Consider the following 18615-nt stretch of genomic DNA (forward strand, 5'->3'; position numbering starts at 1 on the left):
CAAAATACGTCCGACTAGAAAGCTTGTACAAGAAACCAAGAGTTCCGCGTATCTCTCGTTACGTTTTGACAACGTAACAATTATTAAAGGGGCAGTCAGAAGTTGGTACATCAATTTTTTGACTTATAAAATAATTGTACCAATTGATTCTTAAAGAATATAACTTATACACGCCTCATGAGCTTAGTTTAACTGCTGTACCCCATCAGAACCCAAAATATAAGCTTATTTTACTCCAATGTTTGTAAACAAACACTGTATAGCATAAAAACATGGTTAAACTATACTTTTGATATCATGGATCCATGCATCCATAGCCCTGTCTATGAATTTGAGAGTGATTACATTTCTCCAGCCCCATCCCTTAGTTTTCTACTGAAACAGTGGCGGGGTACCTGTTGTTATTGTTTAAACTGCTGATTGGCCCTTCAATGTTAAAATATGTATATAGTACATCCTCTATTATAGTAGATCCCCTAACAACTATTGTTGTATTACTATTTAATGATCACTTGTGAAGTCTACTTCCTGATATTTTTATTTTGTTGTTTTATATGGATGGCTTAATTTATCTACAGCAGACCTTTTTTTTGTTGCCTCTATCTCCAGAACAGGTTACTGTGAGTACAGCCTGTGTGTGATAACCAGTTATGTATATAAACCTTGGATTACTGATATTAGCCATTGAGAGGCTTTGAAACCAACAGTCGGCCATATTGGCACTCCCCAGTCGGTGCAGTCCACCATAGGAATGAATGGAATTCTACAGTATTTCAATTAAATGTTTCAATACATGTATTTAAGTATCTTTGTTGTTGTAGTGGGAACAGTAACATTAGCAATCTCAAAAAAGTATACTTTGGCCTCCCGAGTGGCACAGTGTTCTAAGGCTCTAGCTGTGTCACTAGAGATCCTGGTTCAAGTCCAGGCTCTGTCGCATCCAGCCGCGACCAGGAGATGCATGGAGCGGCGAACAATTGGCCCAACGTCGTTCGGGTCAGGGTTTAGCTGGCAGGGATGTCCGTGTTCCATCGTGCACTAGCGACTCCTGTGGCGGCCGGGCGCAATGCACACTGACACAGTCGCCAGGTGTACCGTGTTTCCTCCGACACATTGGTGCGGCTGGCTTCCGGGTTAAGCGGGCATTGTGTCAAGAAGCAGTACGGCTTGGCTGGGCTGTGTTTCGGAGGACGCAAGGCTCTCAAAACTTTGCCTCTCCCGAGTCTGTATGGGAGTTGCAGTGATGAGACAAGACTGTAACTACCAATTGGATACCACGAAATTGGGGACAAAACGGGGTAAAAAAATAAATAATAATCAATTAGATATATATTTTAGCTCACATAATACAATTTAATATAATTTAAAAGTATGCATTAGGTGTCATTTGGCAAAAACGAATGTAGACATTAATAAATGCATTTCTATAGCTTCCAAAATATTTTTTACTATTTATTTTTTATTTTTTTATTTAACCTTTATTCAACCAGGTAGGCTAGTTGAGAACAAGTTTTCATTTACAACTGCGACCTGGCCAAGATAAAGCAAAGCAGTTCGACACATACAACAACACAGAGTTACACATGGAATAAACAAACATACAGTCAATAATACAGTAGAAAAAAAGTAGATATACAGTGTGTGCAAATGAGGTAAGATAAGGGAGGTAGGGCAATAAAATGGGCCATAGTGGCGAAGTAATTATGATATAGCAATTAAACACTGAAGTGATAGATGTGCAGAAGACGAATGGGCAAGTAGAGATACTGGGGTGCAAAGGAGCAAAATAAATAAATACAGTATGGGGATGAGGTAGTTGGGCTATGTACAGGTGAAATGATCTGTGAGCTGCTCTGACAGCTGGTGCTTGAAGTTAGCCTCCAGCTTCAGTGATTTTGGCAGTTCATTCCAGTTATTGGCAGCAGAGAACTGGAAGGAAAGGCGGCCAAAGTAGGAATTGGCTTTGGGGGTGACCAGTGAAATATACTTGCTGGAGCGCGTGCTGAGGGTGGGTGCTGCTATGGTGACCAGTGAACTGAGATAAGGCAGGGCTTTACCTAGCAAAGACTTGTAGATGACCTGGAGCCAGTGGGTTTGGCGACGAGTATGAAGCGAGGGCCAGCCAACGAGAGCGTACAGGTCACAGTGGTGGGTAGTATATGGGGCTTTGGTGACAAAACGTATGGCACTGTGATAGACTGCATTCAATTTGTTGAGTAGAGTGTTGGAGGCTATTTTGTAAATGACATCGCCGAAGTCGAGGATCGGTAGGATGGTCAGTTTTACGAGGGTATGTTTGGCAGCATGAGTGAAGGACGCTTTGTTGCGAAATAGGAAGCCGATTCTAGATTTAATTTTGGATTGGAGATGCTTAATGTAGGTCTGGAAGGAGAGTTTACAGTCTAGCCAGACACCTAGGTATTTGTAGTTGTCCACATATTCTAGGTCAGAACCGTCCAAAGTAGTGATGCTGGACGGGCGGGCAGCTGCGGGCAGCGATCGGTTGAAGAGCATGCGTTTAGTTTTACTTGCATTTAAGAGCAGTTGGAGGCCACGGAAGGAGAGTTGTATAGCATTGAAGCTCGTCTGGAGGTTAGTTAGCACAGTGTCCAAAGAAGGACCAGAAATATACAGAATGGTGTCGTCTGCATAGAGGTGGATCAGAGAATCCCCAGCAGCAAGAGCGACATCTTTGATTTATACAGAGAAGCAAGTCGGCCCGAAAATTGAACCCTTTGGCACCCCCATAGAGACTGCCAGAGGTCCGGACAACAGGCCCTCCGATTTGACACACTGAACTCTATCAGAGAAGTAGTTGGTGAACCAGGCGAGGCAGTCATTTGAGAAACTAAGGCTGTTGAGTCTGCCGATAAGAATGTAGTGATTGACGGAGTCGAAAGCCTTAGCCAGGTCGCTGATTACGGCTGCACAGTATTGTCTTTTATCGATGGCAGTTATGATATCGTTTAGGACCTTGAGCGTGGCTGAGGTGCACCCATGACCAGCTCGGAAGCCAGATTGCATATCGGAGAAGGTACGGTGGGATTCAAAATGGTCGGTTATCATCAAAAAGAAAGGAGGACCAAGGCACTCTTCATATAATTGATTAAAATGCTCCCTCTTCAAATTAGGATTAATTGGAAAAGCTGTTAAACAGAGAACATTGTATTATTTCTTTGTACACCCGGATGAAGGCCATGCAGCCGAAAACGCGTCGGTTTTTGAAAAACATTGTTTCTATTGAACATGCCATACTAATAAAGGCATTTTAATCAATTATATGAAGAGTGCCTTGGTCCTCCTTTCTTTTTGAAGACCAACTCAACCCTTTTACCAAAGAGCACCTTCTGTCTACCAACATTTACTATTGTGTACCCTAGTAGCGCTTCCCTTCCTCCTCTTTCTACTAAATGGTCGGTGATCAGTTTGTTAACTTAGCTTTCGAAGACCTTAGAAAGGCAGGGTAGGATCGATATAGGTCTGTAGCAGTTTTGGTCTAGAGTGTCTCCCCCTTTGAAGAGGGGGATGACCGCGGCAGCTTTCCAATCTTTGGGGATCTCAGACGATGAAAGAGAGGTTGAACAGGCTAGTAATAGGGGTTGCAACAATTTCGGCAGATAATTTTAGAAAGAGAGGGTCTATCCCAGCTGATTTGTAGGGGTCCAGATTTTGCAGCTCTCTAAGAACATCAGCTCTGGATTTCGGTGAAGGAGAAATGGGGGAGGCTTGGGCGAGTTGCTGTGGGGGGTGCAGGGCAGTTGACCGGGGTAGGGGTAGCCAGGTGGAAAGCAGGGCCAGCTGTAGAAAAATGCTGATTGAAATTTTCAATTATAGTGGATTTATTGGAGGTGACAGAGTTTCCTATCCTCAGTGCAATGGGCAGCTGGGAGAAGGTGCTCTTATTCTCCATGGACTTTACAGTGCCCCAGAACTTTTTGAGTGTGTGCTACAGGATGCAAATTTCTGTTTGAAAAAGCTAGCCTTAGCTTTCCTAACTGCTTGTGTATATTGGTTCCTAACTTCCCTGAAAAGTTGCATATCACGGGGGCTATTTGATGCTAATGCAGTATGCCACAGGATGTTTTTGTGCTGGTTAAGGGCAGTCAGGTCTGGAGTGAACCAAGGGCTATATCTGTTCCTGGTTCTACATTTTTTGAATGGGGCATGCTTATTTAAGATGGTGAGGAAGGCATTTTTAAAGAATAACCAGGCATCCTCTACTGATGAGGTCAATATCCTTCCAGGATACCCGGGCCAGGTCGATTAGGCCAGGCCAGGCCTGCTCGCTGAAGTGTTTTAGGGAGCGTTTGACAGCGATGGGGGTGGTCGTTTGACTGCAGACTCATAGCGGATGCAGGCAATGAGGCAGTGATCGCTGAGATCTTGGTTGAAGACAGCAGAGGTGTATTTGGAGGGCAAGTTGGTTAGGATGATATCTATGAGGGTGCCCGTGATTACGGATTTGGGGCTGTACCTGGTAGGTTCATTGATAATTTGTGTGAGATTGAGGGCATCAAATTTAGATTGTAGGATGGCTGGGGTGTTAAGCATGTCCCAGTTTAGGTCACCTAGCAGCACAAGCTCTGAAGATAGATGGGGCAATCAATTCACATATGGTGTCCAGGACACAGCTGGGGGCAGGGTGTGGTCTATAGCAAGCGGCAACGGTGAGAGACTTGTTTCTGGAAAGGGGGATTTTTAAGAAGTAAAAGCTTGAATTGTTTGGACACAGACCTGGATAGTATGACAGAACTCTGCAGGCTATCTCAGCAGTAGATTGCCACTCCGCCCCCTTTGGCAGTTCTATTTTGTCAGAAAATGTTATAGTTAGGGATGGAAATGTCAGGGTTTTTGGTGGTCTCCTAAACCAGGATTCAGACACGGCTAGGACATCCAGGTTGGAAGAGTGTGCTAAGGCAGTGAATAAAACAAACTTGGGGGAGTGCCAAGATGGAGGCAGGGTTCAACACAGTGCTTCCTACCAGTCATTTAGCGTTTACAAGTCATCGTTGATAACCTGCTGTATGACCCATAACATTTCATTTTTACAGTAGGCCTTCTGCAGTAAGGACTCCGTGAATGAGTGTCTACCACCAGAGGGGGCAATGAAAGCTGGTCTGCTGCATTAGAGTGTCTGAATGAATAAGCATCAAACAAAGCATGAATTTGTCTTTTGGACATTCAGAATTAAGTCCAAGTAGACATGAGCTCCTCCTATCAATCTATTCTTAGGTTGATATGATATACTATCCCTATCAACCCAATTTCTGAAAAGGCCTTGATTTAGTCTGGTCTGGCACTGGCAGTATTACTGTCAATTGACTAGACAAAGTGGAGCCTCAGCTGGTGATATAGGGCACCCTTGGCACTGAAAGGAGACACTCCACCACCAAAGGCTCTGGCCCCTATCACTCCAATGGTAAGGGGTCACATGAAGAACCTCTATCGTTCTACCCTTCTGAATCAGCATCAGCCCATATACTATGCTGCATCCTTTCAGCAATACCGTACCATGAGCTAGTCAATAAGAGGGGTACTTCACATTCACCTGTGCATTTTTCATGCCACCGTTGTTCTCAAACCACAGAATTATGCTCAAGGGTCTTACCTATCAGAGCATGCATGCATCATAATATCATTTCATTTAGAGACAACAGGCGTATTCTCTGTGTAATCAAACAAATGGTGGATACATTTTATATTTATTTCAGGGAAGGGACTTGATTGGTGGGATACCACATATTTGGGAGGAGGGAAGGCTGAAGCATGATGTTGTGCCACTGAATCAGAGGCACAGTTCACTGCTCAGACACAAAGCTCGAAGACAGGCAGTATCCTCTGATGCTACTGAGCAGATCTAGGTCATCTCCCACACATGCTCCCAGAAGGCAAGACGTGACATTGTACCGCTGTCCCTAACACGGAGAGCTCTTGCTTGTTGTGCATGTCATACTGTGATGAACAGCAGAGGAATTAATATGCTACATCCGCTTTGGGACTGCCATGATGCAGCTCCTCCATTTTGTCGGAGCAGAAGACTAGTTTTCAGTGGCAGCACAGGGTAGAGAGATCCTAATTAGCTTGTCATATTCAAGTGTTCCTGCAAGACTCATTAATGACATTTATTGGGTTATTGTCATGTTACTACAACGTTAATCTTATCAGTATTATAATATAGTTGCGGTAGTAGAATAGCAATAGCTGAAAGACTTGTTTTCTGCTGCAACTCTTTTTGCTCAGATCATGAGATGAAATGGTGAAATGTCATTTTGAATCTTTGTGCACTCAGGACTGGTGAAATAGAAAGAGAAATCCTCCAACTATCTGTGACATTAATGAATGAGGTGGAAGGGAACACAGTTTACATAATAGGGTGAGGCTTGCATGGAGATTCCAACTGCTGCCTCTGATATCAGAGCCACAGCAGCAAACCTAAACACTCCTCCATCCCTGCTCCCCCGCACACACAGAGACTGTCACTACCTCTCTTCTCAGTCTGAAGCCCTGTAAGCATAACAGATATTTTTAGGCCGTAGAGTGATTAATGTGTTTATGCACATGTCACTTTGCATGCGTCCCTGGCTGTGTAGAGTCTGTGTGCATACGTGTAAGTTGTGTTCATGTTTCATAGTGGATCCAAGTAAAGAATTAAAAATTATATGTGTGTGTGTGCCTGTGTGTTTATTTATTCCTATGTGAATTGCATGTCATTGTCAACCATTTTGTATAAGCAGCAGATTGCAGTTTTCAATTCTAAACAAAAATGCTCTGTTTTTTTCTCAATCCAGGAGACTATATTTTTTTCTTAGATCCCTCCCTGTTGTTAGGGCTTTAGATTGGTTCGAGTGGCTTCCCTCTTCATCCAGTGGGATTTTCAGACAGACAACCTGAGTTCCTTTTGAGTCTTGCCACCCAATTATTGTGGCCATGGCAACTATCTGAGACTTTTGCCCCCAGTTGGCTGTTAGCAGGCTATACGCCAACAGTATCTTTCCCCCTTCAGACATCCCTCTCTCATCTTCGCTGAATTAATCCTCGCCTCTGTAACCCGAAGCTAAATTGGTCATCACAAAAACCAATTTGATGCCATCTCAGTAATAACATGTCTGAAGATCAATTTCTTCTGAAGTTCCAAATGTGCAAATACGGATAGAGAACAAAATGTTTTTGTGTCCAGATTTGTTTGCACATTTCACTGAATTCAAACCCGTGTTCCATTATGAAGGTGCAGTTGCTGTTAATGTGAATCCAGTTGGGGGTGGTGGTGGTGTGTGTGTGACATTTGCAGCCTATCCTCTGTCCCAGTATTAGCCCAGGGTTTTGCACATGATGGGGGAGGGAGGCTTAGTCACTGAGATGCCCCAAGGACTCTCCCGGGAATATTCTTTCCTCACTATCCTCCACTAAACACACACACACACACACACATGTGCCTCCACACACATATAGAGATTAGCCCTATCTCACAAGGATGGTTGAGCCACACGCACACACACACATGTGCCTCCACCCACATATAAAGATTAGCCCTATCTCCCAAGGATGGGTGAGCCACATGCACACACATAGACATACACATACACATACACACACACTGTGCATGCCTGAACACAAATGGCAGCATGGCAAAGCAGCCTATGCCAAGCATGAAAATATGTGGAACTTTCCCTGTCCTCTGGGTTGATGCTAAATTTAGAGCTTTCATTGTCTTTCACGTTTTTGTCTCTTTCTGTCTTTTACCAATGCACGATTCAACACGACCAAAATGGCAGTTCCGTCTTTCAGAAGGAAATATTAGAAATGCTTTGAAGTCCTCTTCTTCAACCCTGTGCTAGAGCACATTTTGCATACGCAGTCACCAAAACCTGACGACAGTAATACTGCAATGCGTTGTGACATGTCGGAACTGAATACGAAGGAAAATATGAGGTGCCTCTTATCATCTGAGGGATTACTGTTGGAGGCATCAAATGTTTCAGAGATTTATCTATTCTTCTTAATTTTCTTCAATATTTCAGCATTTTAATGTCATATCGTAATTTGGGAGTTATAAAGCAGACGCACATGACATGAGTGTTGAATCAAACTAAAATGCCATGCGTATTCCAGACACCCGACATAATATATTAGCCATTTGGTTTCCAGGCCACCCAACCATGAGGAATTGAGTCATTCTGAGTAGGCTACATTGGAAATATAATGTACAACTACAGGGTACATTTAAAATGTACTAGGCTGTTACAGACGGTTTATAGCAAACATGCGCAAATGCAAAGCGCTAGTCTGGGTAGAACTACCAGTCTTTTTAGCTAACATTCCACTCTTTGTAGCCATCTCTTTGGCATATGACACCGAAGGAGTCAGTGAAACGTTACCTAAAAAGAATGGTACTAGCAAGGCCTGTCCAAGGTTCTGCAATGTTGAAACGAGTTGAATTTTCTCATGCCGATGCATGCGGCTCATTTTCTCTAATTTAGCAGCTGAAAATTGAATTTATTACATTTTAAGTATCTGACTCCATGAACAAAACTGTACTTAGGCTACGCAGGTGTAGCAGGTAGTAAGTAGCCTATTATCAATGAAAATGCTCGGACAACAAATAAGAGACAATATTAAAAACAAGTTTTGTTTTGCTATAAATTAGGCTACATTAAATATATATATTTTTAAGTGCATTGGCTACTTGGGTCAAAGGGGCATGAAACACCAACTTTGGATCCAAATTCGTATAGCGAATAAACTAAAACACAAAAATAAATAATCTAACGAATATACTAGGCTTTGATATTTAAATATTTCATATTTACTCCTTAAACATTACAGTGATTTTACACCTCTGATTTTGTTTTTGCATTAGGAATAAAAAGAATAAGACAGTGTGTGTGTGAGTTATAGGCCTATGAATGGTGCGCAGTGCAACTCCCTAATGTCTGATTTTGAAACGAACATAAGTGTCTGCAATTATAAACTAGACTTATATGAAACGTATATTACCTCTGCCGAATCAATACAATCATAACGAAAAATATTGGAACAAATTATGAATCAAATTGGAAAACTAATTTGATTTTTTTTTTTATAATTAAGCCTAATCAAATATGCAACATTTGCTTAATCGAATAAGTTAAATATTTGGTATAAATGAAGCGTAAGAGCTAGCATCCATGCCTCTGGTAACAAACACCCTTTTCTCCTTCCAAAATCTCAAAGTAATCTCTCTCTCTCACTCACTCACGCACTCTCTCTCTCTCTCTCTCTCACACACACACACACACCGCTTCAGAACCATGAGGGGTTTGTGCATGCTGAGCAAGTCATTGCATTGGCAGTCTATGAGGACACGTGCCTAGTCCCCCTCTAAGATTCTACCGCTTGTGGTTTGCACTTGTCACGGCTATAGCAAAACTGAGCGCAACATCAAGACCAACACTGACAACTGCATGGAGAGGTCACAAACAGGGACATTCGATCACATTAAGCAACATGATCAATTTGAATTAGGAGGAATTGTTTTACTTCGATTCTTCTGATGCCAAGAAAGTGACAGGGGGGATTTGAGAGTGACATGGATAATCAAGACCAACAGACGGGATTTTAAACGACAGCCTGTGTGGACGTAACCGTTGGGCAGCCGTTAAGAGCAACGTCGATACGTCTTGGCAACAGGCATGATTATCTTTCTCTCACAGCAGCAGCAGCAGCCAAAATAGCTCATAACCACACTGCATGTATTTATTCAACAATTTGCAAATTTGATCCAATTGATATCTTGAAGATTCACATTTTATCTCACAATGGCTCACTTAATTCGACACAAGCTCGGCAACAAGCTGACCAATGCAGCCAACACAGTGTCCAATAAATCGCAGGCCAAGGTCAGCGGAGTGTTCGCCAGATTGGGCTTCCAGGCCGCTACAGATGAAGAGGGTCTGGGGTTCGCGGACTGCGATGACTTGGACTATGACTACAGGCAGGGGATGCAGATGGACATAATGCAGGGCGACGGGGAAGGGGGAGAGATGGACGGAGGAGACGAGTTGACGGAGGGAGACAGCCACTACCAGAGAGATGGCACCGGCCCATCATCCTCCTCCATCAAGAGCACTGGGGCGTGTAACGAGTTGGCGTCAGAGGTCAAACCCAAAATTACGTCTTGGGAAGCGGGGTGGAACGTCACCAATGCCATTCAGGTAGAAATGATTTGAAGAATGACATGAACATATTGTCACTATGTCAATGTAAGCCTTTTGTCAACAATCGCCTTGGAATATACGCCGTACATAGCATTTCAGAGCGCAATGCATTACGCTATATCATTCAGAAGACCCCAATTTCCATTCTACAAAAAACCGAAACAGACCTTTAAAACGACTATAATTTTTCACATTCACATGTAAAAATAGACTTTCATTTATTTCTTGCAGATAAATGAATTGGCTTATTTTATGGCTTCTTATTTCAAAATCCCTCATTTAAAACAAGTGATTCCTAAATATATATATTTTTAAACATAAACAATGGCAGTTGCCTTCATTTCATCAGACGAGGATGTCAATTAAATACGAAGCATTTGAGATGTTAAAGGGAAATATGGATCTATTCTAGATAGCCTATTTCCTATCAGTAAAAAACAGACCGAACTCCATCTGGAATGAATACAATTATTTGGATTAGCCTCAGGCACAATAAGGACCATTTCATTATTCTTGATAACATTTCACAGTGGATTATATAAAATAAATCCGGTCTTGGTGAGGAAATATATTAGTTTTTACATTTTAAATTAAATCAACAAAAAATAAGCATCATTTCAAATCAAATTCCAATTCTGAGCCTGCACGCTTAGTGGCCTGACAGCTCTATACTTTTTTTCTCTCAACTTCAATCGTTAAATTTGGGGTTTCACACATGTAGCCATGTGATTATGCAAATAAATGTTGTTTGTTATAATTATGCAATTTTGAATGTCATTCTATTCTTGTATATGTGGTGTGGGGATTCTGTCACTTCGTTAAGACCATGACCCTTATGACAACTGTGCTTGTGTATCCGCAGGGGATGTTCGTCCTTGGTTTACCCTACGCCATTCTTCACGGAGGATACCTCGGACTTTTTCTCATCATATTTGCGGCCGTTGTATGTTGTTACACCGGAAAGATTCTTATTGCGTGTCTGTATGAAGAGAACGAGGATGGAATTCTGGTGCGCGTGAGGGACTCCTACGTGGACATCGCCAACGCGTGCTGCCAGCCACGGTTCCCGTCTCTGGGCGGGCATATCGTTAACGTTGCTCAGATCATTGAGTTGGTCATGACCTGTATCCTGTACGTGGTGGTCAGTGGCAACCTGATGGTCAACAGCTTCCCCAATCTGCCGGTCTCGCAGAAGGCCTGGTCTGTAGTCGCCACGGCCGCCCTCCTGCCTTGCGCGTTCCTCAAGAGCCTCAAGGCTGTGTCCAAGTTCAGCTTGCTCTGCACTATCGCGCACTTCGTCATCAACATCCTGGTAATAGCCTACTGCCTCTCCAGAGCCCGCGACTGGGCCTGGGACAAAGTCAAATTCTATATTGATGTCAAGAAGTTCCCCATCTCCATCGGCATCATCGTCTTCAGCTACACGTCCCAGATCTTCCTGCCCTCGCTGGAGGGGAACATGCAGAGGCCAAGCGAGTTCCACTGCATGATGGACTGGACCCACATTGGAGCCTGCGTCCTGAAGGGCCTGTTCGCTCTGGTGGCCTACTTGACTTGGGCAGATGCCACCAAAGAGGTCATCACGGACAACCTGCCGTCCACCATCAGAGCGGTGGTCAACCTATTCCTTGTGGCCAAGGCCTTGCTGTCATATCCGCTGCCATTCTTCGCTGCTGTAGAGGTCTTGGAGAAGTCTTTTTTCCAGGATGGAGGGCGCGCCATATTCCCTGACTGTTACGGGCCGGGAGGAAGGATTAAGTCCTGGGGACTGGGCCTCCGGTGCGTCCTGGTGGTGTTCACGTTGATCATGGCCATCTTTGTCCCTCACTTCGCACTCCTCATGGGCCTCACCGGGAGTCTTACCGGCGCCGGGTTGTGCTTCCTTCTCCCAGCCCTCTTTCATCTGAAGCTGATGTGGAGGAAACTTTTATGGCACCACGTGTTCTTTGACGTCGCCATATTTGTCATAGGGGGCATATGCAGCATTTCTGGTGGTATTCACTCGGTAGAAGGGCTCATCGAGGCATTCAAATATGGAGTCGAAGAATAAGAACATTCTCCCTCTGTAGCCCATACCTTAAAGTTGGTCATACTCTCATCAGTCGTTGGCGCCTAATGACAGACTGATTGACCGCGCATAAGGGATACTGTGTAATTGTTTTACTTCGTTTTTTGGTTTTGCCTTCTTGATGACAATGTGCAATAATAAACTTTATGATCATAGTGTAGAGTATTCAGTGCTGAAATGTTGTGTTAACTAGGAAGGGGGTAATGCAGTGTCCTTGGAGAATGGATCATCTCTGCATGTCATGCAATGTTTGATCAGGCAAGGTTAGCACAACCCATGTGAAAATGAGCGGTGCATAGGCCTCACTTATGTGTGTATGTGTTGATATCTGCATCGAGAATGAGTTTATTAGCGTTTTATTATACGGTTTCTAGCTGCTAAAGAATTAGATAACAATCTCATGCCAGATTCTGTCGACTTAAAGATAAAACACGCTCGGGGCACCCACGTGGGATGGAGCTATAGGATAAATGTAGTTGGTTAATCCAAACATTTCGATTCGTTTTCAACTGTACTTGGTTTTTGGTGTTTCAAGTGTCATTATGGATGAAGTGAATTATTCCAGTGCAAACCAGTGGCTCTAAATGTTTATATGAAACCATCTGTCTTCTGTAGTCTACCTATCTGTTGAACGTGAATTGTGCTTTCATTGAATTAATCATGACGTATAAGAAAAGAGTATGTGTTGAATTAGTAGAGAAATGAATCGAATATTTTATGCGTTATGTTCATATCTTTGGATTCATTATATGTCTATAATTTGTGCACGCTCGTGTTTGTGCGAAAAAAATAATCTATGGGTGAATAAAATCTATCTTTTTATGGATGAATATAGACAGTTTTGAAGGCTTTCTGTAAAACGGTCAAATGAAAGCAGTCTGTGGATTAGGAAGGCGGTATGTTGTGTGGAGGAGGATTCTGCTAGTTAACAGGCTCACTCACCCCACATGCACATGTGCATTGTCTGCCTGTATGCTTAGACTCAACATGCATTCAACATTTACTTGAATCATTTTGTAGCCGTAACACACAATATATTTGATTTAACCTTTATTTAACTAGGCAAGTCTTACAAATTCTTATTTACAATGACGGGCTACCCCGGTCAAACCCTAACCCGAACGACGCTGGGCCAATTGTGCGCCGCCCTATGGGACTCCCAATCACGGCCGGTTGTGATACAGCCTGGAATCGAACTAGGATCTGTAGTGACGCCTCTAGCACTGAGATGAAGTGCCTTAGACCGCTGCAAGTTACAATAGTAACAATTCTAATCTGAATGAAGATGTACTGATATGGGTCCCACATGATGCTTGTGAAAGTTCTGATGCTCTTATAGTTAGGGGGCCAGCATTTGATAGTTTGGGGACCTCAGTGGACCCCAAGGAGTCATCAGCATACATTTTAAAAATACAAAAATTAAAAGACATGCCCCCAGATAGCATATGATAGCAAAATGTGTAGAATTGCCAGAAATTAGCTTTACAAATGCAAACATTTCTCTCAGCCTCATGCCAAAAGGTGTAGAATTGCAGGAAATTAGCTTTAAAACTGCAACATCATCTCACATCTCACATTTTCTCTCATTTTCTCTCAGACCACTCACCAAAGAGGATAGGTGTTCAACAGTTTCACTTTATAATGAAAAAGGAAGCTATGATCCCTTATTGATGTCACCTGTTAAATCCACTTCAATCAGTGTAGACGAAGGGGATTAGATAGGTTAAACAAGGATTTTTAAGCCTTGAGACAATGGAAACATGGATTGTGGGAGAGGGTGAATGGGCAAAACAAAAGATTTAAGTGCCTTTGAACGGGGTATGGTAGTAGGTGCAGGCGCACTGGTATTAGTGTGTCAAGAACTGCAGTGCTGATGGGTAATTCACGCTCAACAGTTTCCCATGTGTATCATGAATGGTCCACCACCCAAAGGACATCCAGCCAACTTGACACAACTGTGGGAAGCGTTGGAGTCAACATGGGCCAACATCCCTGTGGAACACTTTCAACACCTTGTAGAGTCCATGCCCTGACGAATTGAGGCTGTTCTGAGGGGAAAAAGGTGTGCAACTCAATTTAAGGAAGGTGTTCAGTGTATAAATATCACATGATTTGATCGCAGTGTGAGTCCCAAATCAGAACTACAACCATCTAGACTAGAGCTAGGAATCAACTTAATCAACAGCCTGAATTTAACATGGATTAAATAGTTTTTTTGGCACTGGCTTACACACAATACCCCATCATGTCAAAGTGGAATTATGTTTTTCAACTTTTTTGTTTTTTACAAATAAATAAAAAATGAAAAGCTTAAATGTCTTGAGTCAATAAGTATTCAACCCTTTTGTTATGGCAAGTCTAAATAAGTTCAGGAGTAAACATGTGCTTAACAAGTCACATAATAAGTTGCATGGACTCACTCTGTGTGCAATAATAGTGTTTAACATGACTTTTGAATGACTACCTCATCTCTGTATCCCACACATGCAATTATCTATAAGGTCCCTCAGTCGAGCAGTGAATTTCCAACACAGATTCAACCACAAAGACCAGGGAGGTTTTCCAATGCCTCGCAAAGAAGGGCATCTATTGCAAGATCGGTAAAAAATCAAAAATAAAACATTGAATACCCGTTTGAGCATGGTGAAGTTATTAATTACACATTGAATGGTGTATCAATATACCCAGTCACAACAAAGATAAAGGCATCCTTCCTAACTCAGTTGCAGGCGAGGAAGGATACCACTCAGGGATTTCACCATTAGGGCCAATGTTGACTTATAAACAGTAACAGAGTTTAATGGCTGTGATAGGAGAAAACTGAGGATGGATCGACAACATTATAATTACTCCACAATACTATAAAGAAGGAAGCCTATACAGAATCAAAAATATTCCAAAACATGCATCCTGTTTGCAACAAGACACCAAAGTAATACTGCAAAAAACAGGGCAAAACAATTACATTCTTCTCCAGATGTGGAAAGCTTTTAGAGACTTACCCAGAAAGACTCACAGCAGTAATTGCTGCCAAAGATGCTTCTATAAAGTATTGACTCTTATGTAAATTAGATATTTCTGTATTTCATTTTCAATACATTTGCTAAAATTTCTAAAAACATGTTTTCACTTTGTCATTATGGGATATTGTGTGTAGATGGGTGGGCTTTTTAATTTTATTTAATCCGTTTTGAATTCAGGCTGTAACACAATAAAATGTGGAATACGTCAAGGGGTGTGCATACTTTCTAAATGCACTGCATACAGCATATCTCTTATGCAAAGCACTGATAACAAAAACATTTTTTATTTGTGATCTCTGAATATAGTTTTATTGTAACTAAAATGTTCATGGCATTATAGGAAAGCAGTGCTATTTCAGAGGAACAACCCAGCTAGCACATAACGTTCTGAGAACCATATGTTTCTTAGAGCTTGGTGAGACCGTGGTGGTCCTATGGTTTATTTGCACACAACCTTCCCACAACTTTCTCGGAATGGTGCAGGATAGTTGTTTGGCTTTGAAAAAATTTCAGCACATTTAAGGAACTTAACAAAAATACATTATTTTCTTGGCGTTTCATTACTTTAACAGAATGTTTCCTAAAAGTTCAAACATGGTTACATTTCATTAACATTTTGGCAATGCTCTAAGAAAGTTCTCCAACTGGTTTGACATTAGGAATGCTCTAAAATATTTCAGAGAACGTTAAGGAACAACATACTTCTGTGGGAATTTCAGTACTTCAGCATAACGTTTCCTTATGGTTCTATTTAGAGTCATGTTCTGAAATTGTTCCAAAAACGTTAAGAAACAATATTCTTCTGTGGAAATTTCAGTTCTTCAGCATTACATTTCCTGCAGGCTTCCTCATGGTTCTATTTAAAGGATAATTCTGACACTTTATAACCAGTTATTGTGCTTTTAGTATATATGCAGTACCGTAAGATTTGATACATTTTGATGTTTTATGGTTTTTGTTAGTAATACTGCACGATTCCTTGTTTTTGTTATTTTGAAGCTTCTTTATTTCCCTTGTCTACAGCATATTATATTTCCCAGGGGGCATTTCTTCACGCATTATGCAATGCTCTGCCTCGTTAGCCTGCAATTAGCTTAGCTAGCTGGCTATGAAGCCCAAATGAAGCTTAGTCTAAAAATGAAGCTTAGCCCAAATGAAGCTTATGTCATAAGTTATGAGTGCATTTCACATTACTTTTGGGTTGTAAATATATTATAAATCTTGCATGAATGTCATACTAAATACATGTTAATGTCATTGTCACGAATTAATTAACTGCAATACAGATAGATACTAAGTAGGTAGTTACAGTAACTCTGTGTTATGCTTAGTGTATCTAGCCAGTAAGCATGCTAGTTATCCTGACTGCTACATCCGAAATAATAGTATTTGCAACAATAACAGCCAAGTTTCATCTTAGCGGCTGTCTTATAAACAACAGTCCAAACAACATGAAACATTAGGCCTAGCTAAATAGCTAAACCTGCTGCATCTGAAATAAAGTGTTTTCAACTATGACAGTGACTTTCCAAGCATCCATCCAACAACACTAGATGCCTATTGGATATGGACGAAGCCATCAGTGACATCACCCTATTGTTTTCTATGAAAATGCTCAGTGGTGCGTTTGATGATTAAGAAATGTAATTTCAGTGTGTCGCCATCTTGCTACATGGAGGAGTTATTGGAAACATTGCATGCGCAGTTTGAGCGACTCCAGGAAGTGATGTTGTATTCTACCCCCTCTCAAGGAGTATCTCAAGTTGAAGGCCGACCAAAGTACTGCAGGCTGCCATTAGCAACTAAATTGTCCTTATAACTTTGTATGTGTGTGGTTTTAAAGTAATCGGTTCAAGGACATACACTACATGACCAAAAGTATGTGGACACTTGCTCATCAAACATTTCATTCTCATTCCAAAATCATGATCATTAATATGGAGTTGGTCCACCTTTGCTGCTATAACACTTTTCTGGGAAGGCTTTCCACAAGATGTTGGAACATTGCTGCGGGGATTTGCTTCCATTCAGCCACAAAAGAATTAGTGAAGTCTGGCACTGATGTTGGGCAATTAGGCTTGGTTTGAAGTCGGCGTTCCAATTTATCCCAAAGCTTTTCGATGGGGTTGAGGTAGGCTCTGTGGGCTCTCTCAGGGCTCTGTGCAGGCCAGTCAAGTTCTTCCACACCGATCTCAACAAACCATTTCTGTATGTATCAAGCTTTGTGCACGGTGGCATTGTCATGCTGAAACAGGAAAGGACCTTCCCCAAACTGTTGCCACATTGTTGGAAGCACAGAATTGTCTAGAATGTCATTTTATGCTGTAATGTTAACATTTACCTCCACTGGAACTAAGGGGCCTAGCCCAAAAACAGTCCCAGACCATTATTACTCCTCCACCAAACTTTCCAGTTGGCACTATGCATTGGGGCAGCTAGCGTTCTCCTGGCATCCGCAAACCCAGATTTGTCCGTCGGACTGCCAGATGGAGTGTGATTCATCACTCCAGAGAACACGTTTCCACTGCTCCAGAGTCCAATGGCTTTCCACCACTCCAGCCGATGCTTGGCATTGCACACTGTGATCTTAGGCTTCTGTCCGACTGCTCGGCCATGGAAATCTATTTTGTGAAGCTACCGACAAACAGTTTTTGTGCTTTGAGGGTGACTGTTGACGTGTGCAGAGGGTCCCTGGTTCGAGCCCAGGTAGGGGCAAGGAGAGGGATGGAATCTACACTGTTACAGTCAATGGTTGTTAGTCCAGGACTAGGCTTAATCTGTATCTGGGAAACGAGCCCTGCATGGATAAATAAAGAGATGCTAAATGTTGACATCACTCTTTTGCAGACCTGGAAAATGTCATGAAGATGTCAGTGTTATCTAGACCGAGCGGGAAGTTCTGTAACATATGCAGGAATAAAAGCACAACCCTAGTCCACTATAGTAGGCCTATTCATGTTCATATTGACCATATATACCGTACATCGTCAAATCACATCATCACGGAATTACTTTACCCTACAAAACCATTGTGTAAGCCTAGGCCTAATGACTGGCCTGCTGAAATAGTTACCTGAACCACTGGCGTTTGTGGCAACCAAACTGGAGGGCATTGCTGATTACCCACCACGCATTACATGGTTAACCCTATGCTGAAGGTCCAGCAGGTCTGTATCTCAGTCTTAATATCTATTAGTTAGGGTTATTCCATGGGTAACCCTGTGTTGTTGTATGTTGTCGAACTGCTTTGCTTTATCTTGGCCAGGTCGCAATTGTAAATGAGAACTTGTTCTCAACTTGCCTACCTGGTTAAATAAAGGTGAAATAAAAA

The 18615-nt window shown here is 42.2% G+C and overlaps 1 protein-coding gene across 1 annotated transcript; it reads left to right on the forward strand.

The window, feature by feature from the left end:
• Positions 1 to 9268: 9268 nt before the first annotated feature.
• LOC115166203 (vesicular inhibitory amino acid transporter-like) lies at positions 9269 to 13333 on the forward strand. The gene is made up of 2 exons (XM_029719989.1): positions 9269 to 10190; positions 11056 to 13333. The coding sequence occupies exons 1-2, from the start codon at positions 9795 to 9797 to the stop codon at positions 12241 to 12243; spliced, it is 1584 nt and encodes a 527-aa protein (XP_029575849.1). The 5' UTR covers positions 9269 to 9794; the 3' UTR covers positions 12244 to 13333.
• Positions 13334 to 18615: the final 5282 nt, after the last annotated feature.

Source organism: Salmo trutta, chromosome 28, assembly GCF_901001165.1.
Source record: "Salmo trutta chromosome 28, fSalTru1.1, whole genome shotgun sequence".
NCBI classification, from domain to species: domain Eukaryota; kingdom Metazoa; phylum Chordata; class Actinopteri; order Salmoniformes; family Salmonidae; genus Salmo; species Salmo trutta.